Source organism: Pristis pectinata, chromosome 5 (genome assembly GCF_009764475.1).
Source record: "Pristis pectinata isolate sPriPec2 chromosome 5, sPriPec2.1.pri, whole genome shotgun sequence".
Taxonomy (NCBI): Eukaryota; Metazoa; Chordata; class Chondrichthyes; order Rhinopristiformes; family Pristidae; genus Pristis; species Pristis pectinata.
Window position 1 is genome coordinate 32,568,083 of NC_067409.1, and position 16,476 is coordinate 32,584,558.

The 16,476-nt window shown below is 38.7% G+C and overlaps 1 protein-coding gene across 1 annotated transcript in view; it reads left to right on the forward strand.

Moving 5' to 3' along the window:
* Window positions 1–16,476, forward strand: part of dnajc1 (DnaJ (Hsp40) homolog, subfamily C, member 1) — a 127,018-nt gene that overhangs the window by 49,920 nt on the left and 60,622 nt on the right. The window contains exon 6 of the mRNA XM_052016152.1: window positions 297–390. Coding sequence (XP_051872112.1) covers window positions 297–390 — 94 coding nt within the window. The remainder of the gene's footprint in view (window positions 1–296; window positions 391–16,476) is intronic.

The following is a 16,476-nucleotide window of genomic DNA, read 5'->3' on the forward strand; positions in this document are numbered from 1 at the left end:
CACTTGCCAGAGAGCAAGTAAAAATCCTTTGCTTGCTGTATGTCTCCATATTGAAAAATGACACACTTTAACTCAATGGCTCTGATGGTCTTTGTGGTGGGAAGAACTCAATTTCTGTTTTGAGCATTTGTTCTCCAAGGCTGATGTATTGTGTTTGTACCTAATATGCCAGAAAAATGGAACAACCCCTCCCTGTCCCAAAATGAATAGAATCAAAATCTTGCATCGAACTTTCACTTTTGTTTAGTATGCTAGAATCTGTATTTTATTTTGATATCATTATAATCCTCTTGCAGATCTATTGAGAAGCCTCATTGGCAGGACCTGTTGCCTTGCAAGATAGGAATCTGTTTTTATTTCATACTGAAGTCATTACCACAGTGCTGTCAGGTAAGAAAAGAAACCTGCAATTCTTTAGTTTATTCTTCATTTGGTTAAAAGAAGCATTGTTGCTGTCTTATGCAAGTAGTATAACCTGAAAAAAAAATCGTATAGCCGGAAAAAAAAAATCAACTTTCAAATCTGTAACATCAGTCTCCAACAAAATTTATTCTTCATTAAATATGATTATCTGTTATTTGTTGTCTGATATGCTATTGTGTGACAACATTCTGTATGTTTCAGTGTTTTTACATTATAAATTGAAAAAAGCTGATTTATTAGCCCAGTCTTAATTTTTGGTATAAACTGAATTGGCTAAAACCAGCCAGAGTAGCAGAAAAATACTATAATTGGCTTTGGCATTTCAGGGAGTAGAATCTAGAGTAGAATCATGCCTAAATAAATGCTTGGCTACGATTGTCCTCATCAAGTAGCTTTTTAGCATCTTCCAGACTTTCACGTCATATTTGAATGGTCACTTTGACAAAGCAGGAAGACTGCTGGCAGTTGTGGAATTGTAACCTGGCTGAACCACTGAGGAAGGGTAAATAATAAGGGCTGGATGTTCAAAACAGGAGTTAAATTTACTGTCACTTTGCTGATCAGGAAAATAGTTGCTCTTGATTAAAGCTCTGTTCATTTGCACAGTGAGCAGCTGAGCAAGGGTTCCGGCTCGATTCGGAGATACTTGGATTGAGACTGGTCCACAAAGACTTCTGAATGCAAGGAAATTGCACAGTAGAATTGCTTTGTTCAGTGGAGATCAAGCAACTAAATAAGCACCCTTAAAGACAACATTGGATTGGAAAGATGGGATTCATCAGTATTTGAATAAACATAAATTACGTGGTTTTGATGCATAGGATAATCTTTTGTTACTTGGGATCAGCCCCTAGTCAAAACCAGTTCAGATCAGGCTTGACAATTAATGCTTGTGTGTGGATTAGAGATGGTAGATGCTCCCTGTCACTATTTTATGATCCTTAATGGAATGTAGACATTTATATTTGTCAGGTAGGAACAGCACTTCACTAAGTAATTTGGATATACTTTAGTTTTCTTGCCTAAGTGAAATCAAATCATTAAAGAACCACAAAATTTTGTTTTAAAATTTTTTCCATTCTTGAAAACAGATTTCTGCTGGGAAGCAAATTTATTGCACTGGCTGCTCTAATACCTTCCCCAGATTCCTAGAATCATATATGTCAGTGATAATATAATTTATTGTCACTGACATATGTCGTGAAATTTTGTTGTTTGGTGACAGCAGTGCAGTGCAAGACATAAAGACATAGAAATTACTATAAGTTACAAAAATAAAAAATGCAAAAGAAGAATAACAAGGTAGTCTTCATGGGTTCATGTTTGAAGTCGAGCCATTGGCGTGTCTTCTTTGTGATTGAATCAATGTGTTGTGCCCAAGATAGATCCTTTGAGATGTTGACGCTGAGGAACTTGAAGCTGCTCACCCTTTCCATTGCTGACCCCTCAACGAAGACTGGTGTGTGTTTTCCCTACTTCCCCTTCCTGAAGTCCACAATCAATTCCTTGATAGCACAGGAAGAGGCTTTTCAGCCCTTTCAACTTGCACAAGCTCTTTGAAAGAGCTATAAAATTGTCTTTTTTTCCTTTAGCTGTGGATATTTTTTTTCTTCCAAAATGTATATGCTCAATTCCCTTCCCCTTGCCTCACCTACTTATCTGTAACCTTCTCCAGCCATGCAATCCTCTTATAGCACTGTTCCTCCAGTTTGATCTTTTTTGTGCATTCCAACCATTGGCACCAGTGCCTTCTACAGCCTAAGCCCTAATCTCTGAAACTCTCTTCATAAATCACTCTGCCTCCCTCTTCCTCTAAAGCACTTGTTTAAAACCTGGCCACCTTCAGTATTTAGTCATTTATTCCACTCCGTATGTGATTTAGTATAACATTTTGTATTAAAGTGATCCTAGGATGGCCTACTGCACCAAAAGCATTATATAAATATATATTGTGGATGATTCACTTCTCCAAAGTGTTCTGACTTGGGTGGCTCATCTTGATGTGTTCAGAGGATATCTATAGACATTCCTCCTGAGATAAATCCAATGTCCCTGCTGTTTTAGTTCAGTTAAACTGACAGTACAGATTGTTGTTTGAGCCTTAGATCACTAGATTGACAGTTACATCCATAACCACCTCCAACCATGTAAGCCAGGAGAAAGTGTTTAGGCAGCTGTGTCAACAACTATGTGACCAAAAGACTAGAATTCCCTTCCTAGATTATACCAACCTCCTTGGGGTTCCTTGTGCCTTCCCTCTCTCTGCATGCCTCCTCCCCATTAAACCTAACGTGAATACATTTCTTGACACTTTTTATTATCTTGATTTTTGATTATTTAGCTCCCATGAAAGTATCTAAGAAAGTTTCCGAAGTTAATGGTATCATAAAAATTAGTTTTCTTTAAAACAGGCTTTGAATTGTTGTGGGTTTGAACATATAATTGTTTGCAAATAACTAAGTAGTCAATTAAAGTTCCACTTTAATTGCTGATCTTTGAGCTCTGTTTAGTTTTACCTGGTGCTGCTATATTTTTATTTTATCAATTTTGAGTAGTTCCATATTTTGTGATGAGAACTGAGCATTGTGTAGTTTAATAATTTACTCTGTAATGCCTGGTAGTACCACCTGTCCTAAAATGAGCCATGCAGCTAGTTTAACACTGACCTTCAAAGGCACTTTTGCCACCTGTTCTGAAATCCAGATCTTGTACATCTGGCTGCAGCCTAATATGAGCTAAACCCGTCATTGAGATGATTTGGTTTCTAAACAAAATTCTCGTGGCATATGGTCATGATTGATTCAGCATATTGCTGGCAGGTGTATGAAATTCGCCTGTCAAGATCTAAGACACAAATGACTATGTGAAAACAGCTTACAACCACTTCTTTGCCTAAGTTTTACTGTTTTTTTAAAAGAAAAATCTTGTTTCTGATTCAAAGGCAAAAAAGCTGTGGATTCTAGAAATCTGAAATAAAACAGAAAACACTGGAAATACTCGGGTCAGTCAGCATCAATGGAGGGAGAAGATTTCAGGTTGATGACTTCTTTACATGCTCATTTTTGCCTCAGTTCCTGGCAAGTGAATTTCATGCATCTGCCAAGTAACTTGCTGAATTTGATCAAGGTTAACTACAAGGAAGATACCTTTTAAACCAGGTCTTCTTGATGATAGCCTAAGCTTGCATTAATATATTGCATTAGATGAAAGGTCATTGACCTAGAACATTTAACACTTTGACCCTTCACAGGTGCTACCTGACTTGCTGAATTTTCTGATTTATCCTCTTCTGATTACTGCCCAACAACAGAATGCATCATTTTTTATTAATCAGAAGCCTGTCACCCAGATTTCTGCTAATGTCCATGTAAGGAAAAGAATCTTCAATCACATAACCAAATGGCAACTCAGAAAATCATGATCAAGTTGTACAGTGTTGTTGTCACATAGCAGCTTAGGACAATTGACTCCAAACATTAAACTATATACAGTAGGTTTCTATCAGAAAATATGTACTGCAAAGGGTTAGAATTTTATCCTTGAATGGAGATAATCATGCAAAAGCAAGATGGTTAATGGTTTATAAAGTGTTAATACACAACATTACTTGAAAGTAAATGCTAGTTTGAACCAAGTTGCACCTGTACGTGTTAGATTTAAGACTTGGATCTGGAAGGTGTATTTCTCTCTGAATCATCAGTGGATGCTTTTGATTCCCAAGGAGAGAGAAAATGATAAGACTTAATAAGACTTGTATGCTGTGAGGAAGAAGAAACTTAATGGATTAACTAATATCAATTTTATGCCTACTTCATTTGCATTTATCTCTGTTAATATAGCAGGTGCAAATCTGTTAAAAACAACTTGAATGCTTTGCTCTTTTTGTTCATGCTCACTAGATTCACGAGTTGCTGTTCAATCAATTGATAATGATTTAATATTTGATTATTAATCATATTTCTGAAAATCTTCAATGAAAATCAAAAAATAGATTACAGAAGTCAACTAGCAAGAAGTATAAAAATGCATAGAGTTTGTACACGTATAGAAATGGGAAGATTAGCTAAACTATTTGTGGATGAGAGTGGGGAATTAATATTAGGAAATATGGATCTGGCAAAGAGTTTGAACAAATGTTTTTATCTGATAGAAGACAATATTGCAGAGATGACATTATTTGAAAATCAAGGGGCAAAATGGAGAGGGCTGGGATTTAAAGGAATCACTATTAGAGAAAAGGTACTAGGCAAACAAATGGGAGTAACGGCTAACATGTCATCTGGACCTAATTGCAGAGATACTGATGGTAATATTTCTCAATGACTTAAATGTGAATGTTGGAGGTACAATGACTAAGTTTGCAGATAACATGAAAGTTGGTAAGGTTGTTGATAGCGAGGAAGGTTGTATAAGGGTGCAAAAGGATATAGCTCAGATGGAAGGTTAGATGAAGCATTGGCATTTGGGATTTAATCCTGATGAGTGCAAGTTGATACATTTTGAGAAGTCAGATAGGGTTAGGACCTGTACAGTACATGTTGCATCAACATTCCTTAGTGCCCTGCCAGAGAGATCAAGGGTTCCCAATCCATAGTTCCCTGAAAGTGGCAACACTGGTCGATAAGGTGGTGAAGAAGGCATGTAGTATGCTTGCCTTCACAGGTTGGGGCACAGAATATAAGAGTTGCGATGTTATGTTACAACCTTGTAAGACGTTGATTCGGCCGCAATTGGAGTATTGTGTGCAGTCCTGGTTGCCACACTAAATGAAGAATGTGATTTACTGTAGAGACTGCAATGGAGATTCAGTGGGATGTTGCTTGGATCGGAGGACTTCAATTATGGGGAGAGATTGGATTGGGTAGGGTTTGGTTTCCTTGGAATGAAGGAGGCTGACAGTGACCTGATAAAAGTTGTATCAGGTTATGAGAACCATAGGGTAGACTGTCAAAATCTTTTTCCCTTGATAGGGGTGTCATTTAAAAAAAAAAGGGGTATAGGGTTAAGGTGGGAGGAAGAAGTTTTAAAGGGGATTTGAGGGGACATTCTATTTTACGCAGTGGCTGATATCTGGAACTCACTGCCTGATGAAGTGGTGGAGTCGGACAGAATCACAAGACTGGCACTTAAATAGGCAAGGTATAGAAGGATATGGAACTTGTATGGGCAAATGGGATTTGTGCAAGTAGGGAAAGAAAGTCAGTATGGACGTGATGGATGAAGGACAATTTCTATGCAGTGTAACTCTTGACTCTGTGATTCCATAAGGGATGCATTGGCTGTGATTCTCCAAAGTTCCCTCAATTCTGGGGTCTCATCAGATTTGAATAAATGCAAAAAAAAAATGTATTTAAGAAAGAAAACTGGAAACCTCAGGCCAGTTGTCCCGTTATCTGATATTGAGGAAATGCTGGAATATGTTATTAAGGAATTGGTAGCGGGACATCTGGAAGTTAAAAATACAATTAGGGTGAACATTAATTTTATTAAATAGAACTCTTATTTGATAAATTTATTTGAGTTCTTTTGAGGAGGCAATGAACAAGGTGGATTGGGGGTGCGGGGGGTTGTAAAACTAGTGAACTTACAATTCCAGAAGACATTCACTAAGGTGCTGCATTAAAAGTTGACCTTAAGATTAGAGCTTGTGGTGTTAGCATGGGTGGAGGATTAGCCAACCCATAGAAAACAGAATTGAGATGATGAAGTCATTTTAAGGTTGGCTAGCTGTAACTGTTAAGGTTCCACTTGGATCAGTGCTGGTGTCTCAACTACTTGGTCAGTATTAGTTACGTTTTTAAAAAAAAGGAACTGAATGCATTGTATCCAGATTTACTGCTGATATTAAAGGAGGTGGGATGGTACATAATGAGGAAGGTACAAACAGTCTGCAGAGGGATGCAAGTACGTTGAGTGGGTAAAAACTTGGCAGGTGGGTATAATGTGGGGAAATGTAAGGTGTCCACTTTAGGAGAAAGACCAGTTATTTAAGGTATCTGAATAGAGGGATTTGAGTGTCCTCCTACATGAAACACGCAGTTAGCATCTAGGTATGAAAAGTAATTCAGAGGGACTGTTGGGCTTCATTGTAGGGCAGATGAGTGTCAAATTAAGGAGGTCTTGCGACAAGTCTACAGGATATGGAGTGCTGCATATTGTTTCTGTCTCCTGATTTAAGGACGGATATACTTGCAAGGTTCGCTAGTTTGATTCTTAGGACATAAGTGTGTCTCGGTGTTTCTCCTGCTCTGATTCCTTAAGATGATGTGGGTCCCTTACATAATAAGACAGGAGAAATTATATTGGGCAGTAATGGAAGTCAGAGAAACTACATAAATATTTTGTCTTTCTTCACAGAAGAAAGTACAGAAAACTTCATAGAAATATTGGAGGACTTCAAAATTAAGTAAATGATGAGCTTGGAGAAATCGGCATTTGTTTAAAAAAAAATTGCAATAGAGTTATTAATAAGACTATAAACTGATTAAATCCCCAGGATGTGAAGGTCTGCATCCTAGGGTTTTTGATTATAACATAATATCTCCAAATTTGGAGATGACACAAAGCTGGTTGGGAGAGTGATCTGTGAGGATGATGAAGAGTGAGTGGGCAAATGCTTGGCAGATATAGTTTCATGTAGATAACTGTGAGGTAATCCACTTTGGTGCCATAATCAAAGACAGTTTATTAGCTGAGCACCAAGAAATTAGAAAAGGGTGAGGTGCAGCGAGAGCTGGGTGTTCTTGGAGCACCATTTGATGAAAGTAAGCATGCTGGTGCAACATGTGGATAAGAAGACAAATGGTATGTTGGCCTTCATAGTGCGAGGAATTGAATGCAGGACCAGGGATGTCCTAGTGTGAGTGTAGAAGGCCTTAGTGAGACCACACTTGGAGTCCTGTGTGCAGTTTTGGTGGTCTTATCTGAGGAAGGATATTCTTGCTATGAAGACTGCAGTGTAAATTCACCAGTCTAATTCTTGGGAGAGCAGGACTGACACATGATAAGCAATTGAAACAACCGGGCTGATAAGAGGACCGAAACTGAGCATAGAACTAATGTCCAAAGAGAAGGGATGTGAGGAGAAAGCAGGGACAAGGGTACTGAATTTGGATGATCAGCTATGATCATATTGACTAGTGGAGCAGGCTCATAGGGCCAAATGGTCTATTCCTCTTCCTCATTTTTTCTATTAAGGGGGTAGCTATAGGAGATAATGGATGCATTCAATGTCATCTCCCTTAATTTCTACAGAATAGTTCCCACAGGTTGAAAGGTAGCATCTTGTTGTGAGTGAGTGTGTGAGAGAACTGGGAACTATTGGCTAATTATCCTGAGGGGAAAATGTTGGAATCCATTATTAAGGAAATGGTAGCACGTCATTTTCTTTCAGCTTTCCTTATGATGATGGACCAAAATGATTTCCTTTGAGTCTGATGCTGACTCACACTGCAATCACATTTCTTCACTAAATTTCTCTGTAACCTATTGTTCCTCCATTCCCATCAACTCGCACACCCCCCCCCCCCCCCCCCCCGATTCTACCAGTCACTAGGTTTACAGTGGTCAATTAACCTACCAACCTGCACACCTGTGGGATGGAGGAGGAAATCAAGCACTTGGAGGAAACCCCCACAGTCACGAGGAGAGTATGCAACCTCCACACAGCACTGGAGGTCAGGATTAAACCTGGGTGGCTATATCTGTGAGGCAGCACCTCTACGAGCTATGCCACAGTGCTGCCCAAGCTGTTTCACTGTGCTGCTCGAGAAAGTAGTAATAGGATTATGTGGAGTCGATGTGGATTTATGAAAGGGAAATGACAAATCTTTTGGAATTTGAGGTTGGAACTAGTACAATAGACCTGGACAGACTAGTTGGAAATTTTGACCTTCACAGGACTTTCAATAAGGTGCGGTAGAAAAAGTTATAAATATTATTAGAAAAATCATGGTTTAGAATTGAAACTGAGACAAAAACTTGAGGGATCAAGTTGGGAGCATAATTTGAACATGCATCATTGAACCAACCCTCAATCCTCACCTCTATATAACCAGTAACCAAAAATAGAGGAGTAAACAGTTGTTTTCAGATTCATAGACTGTGACCAGTAGCGTGTTCTAAGGATGGGTGATAGGGTGCAGATACTTATGATCTCTGTCAGTGGTTTGGATCAAGTGTAATGTATCCTTGTTTGCTAATATTACAAAATCTGGGGCTGTCTGGGTTGTGAGAAGGTTGCAGACAGGCTGCAGGGATATATATGCAGGCTAAGGGAAAGCGCACAGACGTGACATAAGGAATATAATGTGGTAAAAGAGTGATGTCATCCTCTATGGTAAAAGAAGTACAGAGTCAGAATGCTTCTTAAGTATTGAAAGATGTTGGTATAGAGAGATAAGTTAGTGTCCTTCTGTATGAATCATTGCAAGTTAATATGCAGGTTCAGCAAACGGTTAGGAAAACAAATTGTACGATGGCCTTTATTGCAGGAGGTTTTGAGTAAAGGCTAGAGACACCTTGATTCCGTTATATAGCACCCCAATGATACCATATCTGGAATATTGTGCACAGGTCTACCAGAAGAATGAAATATAAAAAATTCCTACGAGACTTGACAGGGTAGATACAGAGTTGATGTTTCCCCTAGTAGGGGTGTATAGAACTAGGGGTCACAGACTCAAAACAGGTCAACTATTCAGGACAGTGATGGGAAGAGATTTCTTCATCCAGAGTATTATGAGTCTCTGGAATTCACTAGCCAAGAAGGCTGTGGAGGCTCAGTTGCTGTATATATGCAAGACTGAGGATAAATTTTTTGAGCTTGAGGAAATCAAAGGATATGGAATTAGTGTAGGAAAGTAGCAGTGAGGTAAAAGATCTTATTGATTTGTAGAACACACATGGGGAGCTGAATAGCCTACTCCCACTTGTCCTTATTTCTGATGAAGAGAGTTCATTCAGGTTGGGCCTATACTCCTGGGACTTTAAGAGAATGAGAAATGAACCTTAAGGTGATAAGGGGTTTGAGGGGGCCTGACAATATAGATGGTAAGAAGAGGAATCGAGAACCAGTGAACCTAGTTGTCTATTTAAGGAGATAAGAAATTCCTTCTGAGATGCATGAATCTTTGCTGTTCTTTATCATTGTGAGCTAAGGAAGCTAAATTATTCCATATTCAAGGCTGAGATAAATAGATATTTGGTCTTTTGGGATATTGAGGATAATGGGGAATAGGCAGGAAAATGGACCCGAGGGTGAGATCAGACCAGCCGTGATCTTATTGAAAGGTGAAGCAAGGCTCGAGGGGCCATATGGATGACTACTATTTATGTTTTTTATGTTCTTGTAAATCATCTCAGAGGAGAGGCCAGAGTCCACTTGTGTAGTCATTTCCTGGAGGCTGAAGGCATGTTTCTCTGACAGGATTTTTACACTTCTGAAGCTGTGTGACTGTTAACAAAGTCATGAATTCTTGCACCCAATTAATCAGTTTTGTCATTGCAAGGAAATTGAAGTAAAACTAGAGGGTTTGTAGTTGTAATTATATTAATTTTTGAGTACAGATATCCCATAGACATTACTAGTCTCTGGTGACACATATTAAGAATATATCACCAGAAACCTTTCTTTTGCATTCCTGGATAAATTCTTTGAACAGATTTTTTCATTAATGTGGAAAACTGTCAACGTTCATTATAGAGGAAAAAGGATTGGGGATCATGTTTATGGAATTCATTCAAGATAGTTTTCTAGATCAGTATGTTGAAGAACTAGTACTGTGGAATGAACCAGTTAATAAGTAATCTTACAGAAAAGGATTCTTTGAGAATCATTAATATAACAGAATTTCATAAGGAGTTTGAGATCAATGAGGTTAAGACTGATCCTAAGGTCTTAAAGTTAATTTGTCGGCAAGAGGCATATAAACTGAGGTAAATGTCAGAATTAGATTAGAAGATAGTAGATAAGCAATGGCAAATATTTTTAAAAAATATTTCAATGATTATTTCTTTAAATAGTTCCTAAAAGAATGAAAAACTCCACAGGAAAAGTAGCTAATTAGGGAAGAACAGTAATGTGACAGGAGTAGCCTTATTAAGGATAAAATCACTTCATTAATAACAAGGCAGCACTTCCCAACCTTTTCCTTATCATGACCTTTGAAATTCTTTTGTTCTCCCAAAATGCGACAAGCAACATGTCATAAGTATGTGCTGCAGTGGCTGTTTATAGTCGTTATACTGTAAATTTATTTTAACACCACCTAAATAAGAAAATACCATTTGTAGTAATAACTTATCCTGGATGTGAAAAAAAAATCAGAATATTATCTTGTCAAAGATCTTTGTGACCTCAAATTGGTTTGTGACCCCAAGGTTGGGAATTGCTGATTTATTGAAATATAAGCAAACATTGAAGAATTCATGGATAGAATAGAGAAATTTAAGATTACAGTTGAGGTTGAAGTATAAACCCCTGATAAGCAGCTATGAAGTGATTCAGTGCATAATGCAGAGCTGGGGTCGTTTAATATTTATAGATTGGGATGAGTGGATGTTCATGACTGAAGCAGTGAACTTCATGCATGTTCAGGTTAGTTTTTTGCAACAGTATGTTTTAGGATTACGAGGAAATGGGTTACATTTAGATTTAGAGACATGGAGTTGTACTGCACAGAAATAGGCCCTTCAGCCCAACTTGTCCCTGCCCACGTGATGCCTATCTATGCTAATCCCATTTGTCCATATTAGGCTCTTATCACTCTACTCCTTTCCTATCCAAGTAATCCATTTAGCTATGAGTAATGAGCCAGATCTAGTTAATAGCATATAGTGCATGAACAGTACCAGTGAATACATCTAAAGGCTGAGAGCAAAAGCCATGGATAAAATAAAATTAAAACTGTGCAAAAAAGTAAAAGCTAACAAATTCTGGAGGGAGACAAAGGATAAAAGGCAACAATAGCTAAAAAAAGGAACTTGAAACTTCAAAAAATACTAATTTATTTTTAACAATTAGGAAGAGAGCAAAGTGGACTGTTTAAATTGATAAAAGTGGAATGATAAAAAAACAGATCTTTTGAATAATTAACATTATCAAATACTGTGGAGAACTTACCAAAATTAACATGAGAAAAATAACAGTAATAAAGAAAATAAGGCTACTAAAGAGTGACACATTTCCAGGAGTAGATGCTGGCCCAGGGTTTTAAAGGAAGATGGTGATAGCATTGCTTGATTCACAAACAGTGGATTAGAAAATTGTGGAAGTGGTGCCTTCAGAGTTATGAGTGAAAGCAGGAAATGATAACTTTACACCCACTGTCAAGAAATTACTATCTATAATTAAGAATATTCGGAATCAATGAGTCTGCATGAATTTGTGATGGGTAGATCATGCATGATGAACCTTCTTAACATATTTTGTGAAGAGTTGATTTAAGTATAGGACGTGCCAATGCTTATGGATGTGCAGAAGGCATTTAATGAAGTCCCTCATAAGACACTTGGCTGAAGCCGAAACCTTTAGAATTGACCCAATTAGAAAACTGGCCAAATGGCTTGTTGACTGTAGGTACACACTAGGTATAATGGAGAGGAACTTTAATTCATGATAGATAGCTGGTGGTGTCCTGTGACATTTTGGGGTCTATCTTGCTGTACCCTGGTTATTCATGATTGATTTGAAAGGATTGAAAATGGCATATTTATGTTTAATGTCGGCATGGAAATAGGTAAGATATTATAACAGTGTAGAGGGAAGTTGAAAAGAAAGTGATGGAATTAAGCAAGTGAACAAGACTTGGGAAATCCATTTTCCTGCAGGCAAATGTGAGGTCATCCACCTTGGAATCAAAAGGCTCGAGTACATTTTCAGTGGTGAAAAGGTAGGAACATTCCAGGTCCCAAAGAAGTTTATCAATCTGAAACCACCATTTAACAAGTAATTGAAAGGTACAAAAAAATCAAAAATGGGCTTATGGAATACTGGTCTTTATATCCACAGAATTGAGTACAACAAGATGCAAGTCGTGCTTTAGCTGCAGAAAACCTTGTTTAGGCTACACGGGGTATTTTGAACATTTCTTTATAGGCTTTCTCCTATCTTTTGGAACCGGAATGAAGAATGTCATCACATAAAATATTGCCAAAAAAAGTGGTAAGCACAAACTTTGAGAGGGTTTTAAAAATCAGTAAATTATAGCAAAGAAAGTAGTAAAGAACAACAACATAGAATGTGATTAAGGAAGCTATAAATATTTTTTTTAAAAAAGCAGACAAAGCTTTTACACATATGCATGGGTCCCTTGAAGTGGAAAATAAAAAATTGTCAGAAATGTTAAACAATTATTTTGTCCCTCTTCACAGTGGAAGATGCAAAAAACTAATATAGGTGGGTTGTCTTATGAGGAAAGGCTGGACAGGCTAGGCTTTAATCTGCTAAAGATCAGAAGAGTGAGAGTTGAGTTGATTGAAATGTGAAGAGTCCTGAGCTGTCTTTACTGGCTGAATTTGAAGAGGATATTTTCTCCTGGAGTATCTAGAATGTGGTCTCTAAAATAAAATATTGCACATTTAAGATATGAGGTTGAGGAAATTCTCTTCCTCAAAAGGTGGTGGAAACAGTCTAAGGCAGAGCAACATAGATACTTAAGCAAGAGGGTGAAAAATTATAGCAGGTAGACAAAACTGTGCAGCTGAGATTGCAATCAGGTCAACCATAGCCTTGTTATACAGTGGAGCAAGCTCAGGGGAAAGTGGTCTACTTTTGCTGTTATTTTGTATATTTGCATTATGATGGGAATTTAGAAATTAAGATTGAATGGGAGTGAGGAAGTTAAAGAAATTAATATTGAAGATAAAATACTTGAGAAATTACTGGAGTTAAAATATGATAAATCCCCTGTACTTGACAGGTTACACCCTAGATTTTTAAAAGAATTGAAGGCAGAGGATGAGGATTTATTGGTATGGGAAAGTATTTAATTGGGAGAGGGGAAAATTATTATGTACTCGTGGGAAATGCATAATGGAAATGTGGAGGTTGTGTAGAGATCTCATGCATGGGCTTCTGGATAGGTTTGTCCTATTGAGGCAGGAAAAGGATGGTAGGGTGAAGGAACTATGGTTGATGAGAGATGTGGAATATCTAGTGAAGAAGAAGAAAGAAGCTTGCTTAAGGTTTAGGAAGTAAGGATCAGACAGGGCTCCAGAGAGTTGTAAGGTAGCCAGGAAGGAGCTTAAGAATGTACTTAGGGGAGCTAGAAGGGGGCATGAGAAGGCCTTGGCGAGTAGGATTAAGGAAAACCCAAGGCATTCTATTCATATGTGAAGAACAGGAGGATGACTAGAGCAAAGGTAGGACCGATTAGGGATAGAGGAGGAAACGTGTGCCTGGAGTCAGAGGAGATAGGGGAGGTCCTTAATGAATACTTTGCTTCAATATTCACCTGTGAGAATGACCTTGATGTTTATGAAGACAGTGTAAAACAGGCCGATAGGCAAGAACATGTTGATGTTAAGGAGGAGGCTGTGCTGGAACTTCTGAAAAATATCAGGATAGATAAGTTCCCAGGGCTGTACGGGACATATCCCAGGATACTATGGAAAGCGAGGGAAGAGATTTCTGAGCCCTTGGCAATGACCTTTGTATCCTCGCTGGCCATAGGAGTAGTACCAGATGATTGGAGGGTGGCAAATGTTATTCCTTTGTTCAAGAAAGGGAGTAGGGATAACCAAGTGAGCCGTACTTCAATGGTGGGCAAATTATTGGAAAAGATTCTTATGGACAGGATTTATGGGCATTAGCGTAACACTATTACAGTTCCAGCAACCCAGGTTCAATTCTGGCCACTATCTATAAGGAGTTTGTACGTTTTCCCCGTGTCTGCATGGGTTTTCTCCATTTGCTCTGGTTTCCTCCCACATTCCAAAGACATACGGGCTAGGAAGTTGTGGGCATGCTATGTTGGCGCTGGAAGCATTGTGACACTTGCGGGCTGCCCCAGAACACTCTACGCAAAAGATGCATTTCACAGTGTGTTTCGATGTACATGTGACTAATAAAGATATCTTGTCTTATCTCAGAGAAGCATAGTCTGATTAGGGATAGTCAGCATGGCTTTGTGAGGGGCAGGTCATGGATCATGACCCTGATTGAATTCTTTGAGGATGTAACAAAACACATTGAGGATAGAGCAGTGGATGTGGTGTATATGGACTTTAAGGCATTTGATGAAGTTTCCCATGATAGGCTCATTCAGAAGGTTGGAAGGCATGGGATCCATGGAAACTTGGCTGTTTGGGTTCCAAATTGGCTTGCCCGTAGAGGATGGGGTGGTTGGAGATGGAGCTTATTCTGCCTGGAGGTCAGTGACCAGTGGTGTTCCACAGGGATCTGTTCTGGGACCCCTGCTCTTTGTGATATTTATAAATGACTTGGATGAGGAAGTGGAATGGTGGGTTCATAAGTTTGCAGATGACACGAAGGTTGGTGGTGGTGTGGATAGTGTCGAGGGTTAAAATGAGGCATTGATAGGATGCAAAGCTGGGCTGAAAAGTGACAGATGGAGTTCAACCTGGAAACGTGTGAAGTGCTTCACTTTGGAAGGTCGAATTTGAAGGCAGAATACAGGCAGGATTCTTAGCAGTGTGGTGGAACAGAGGGATCTTGGGGTCCAAGTGCATAGATCCCTCAAAGTTGCTGTGCAAGTTAATAGGATTATTAAGAAGGCGTATGGTGTGTTGGCCTTCATTAGTCAGGGATTGAGTTCAAGAGCTGCCAGGTAATGTTGCAGCCATATAAAACCTTGGTAAGACCACACTTAGAATATTGTGTTCAGTTCTGGTCGCCTCACTATAGGAAGGATGTGGAAGCTTTGGAAAGGGTGTAGAGATTTACCAGCATGCTACCTGGATTGGAGAGTATGTCTTATGAGGATGGGTTGAGTGAGCTTAGGCTTTTCTCGTTGGAGCAAAGGAGGATGAGGGGTGACCAGAGAGAGGTATACAAGATGATGAAAGGCATAGATCAAGTGGGCAGCCAGAGAATTTTTCCCAGGGTGGAAATGGTTAACACGAGGGGGCATAATTTTAAGGTGATAGGAAAGAACAGGGGGGATATCAGAGGTAAGTCTTCTTACACAGAGTGGTGGGTGTGTGGAGCGTGCTGCCAGGGGTGCTGATAGAGGCAGATACATTAAGGACATTTAAGAGACTCTTGGATAGGCACATGGATGATAGAAAAATGGAGGGTATGTGGGAGAGAATGGTTAGATTGATCTTAGAGTAGGTTAAAAGGCCGGCACAACATTGTGGGCCGAAGGGCTTGTACTGTGCTGTTATGTTCTATTTGTGGAAAGAGAAACAGGGTTAAGGTTTTAGGTCAAGACCCTTTGTTAGAACTGGGAAAGAAATTTAAAAAAAAAAGTTGCAGAAAACGTTTAGGCTGATGAATTTGGGGTTAACGTATAAAGCCTGATTAATAGTGCTGTATATGGTGCATTTTCTGGATACACAAGGATCAGTGTTTGGTTGTTAATGACGTGCAATCTTTATAAATGATTTGGATGAGAACTTTAATATAAATTTAGTATATACAGGTTTTCTGATTGTGTGCTGCTAGTTGGGTAAATGAAGGATGCAGAATTATTAAAGGATGTGACAGTGTAGATGCTGAAAGGGTGTTTCCTCTGGAACTAGAATAAGGACCTGAGTCCAGAAGGAAGGAATCTGCCATCTCGTACTGAGATGAAGAGAAATTTCGGAATTCTTTACTCCATAGGGCAATGGTGCTTAGTCACATAATATACCCAATCTTGAGATTCATAGATTTTTTGAACTAAGAGAATCAGGGGATATGTCAATAGGCCAAGAAAGTGGAGGTGATGTAAAGTTTTAGCTGTGATCACAATAAAGCTGGATCAGGGGATCTTTTGGCATGCTCCTGTTCCTACAGAATGTTCTTGAGTTTTAGTGAGAAAGTTGAGAGTGATGACTTAACACTTAGACGAAGGTGTGAAATTTCAAGGTGTCTTTGATAATAAACAG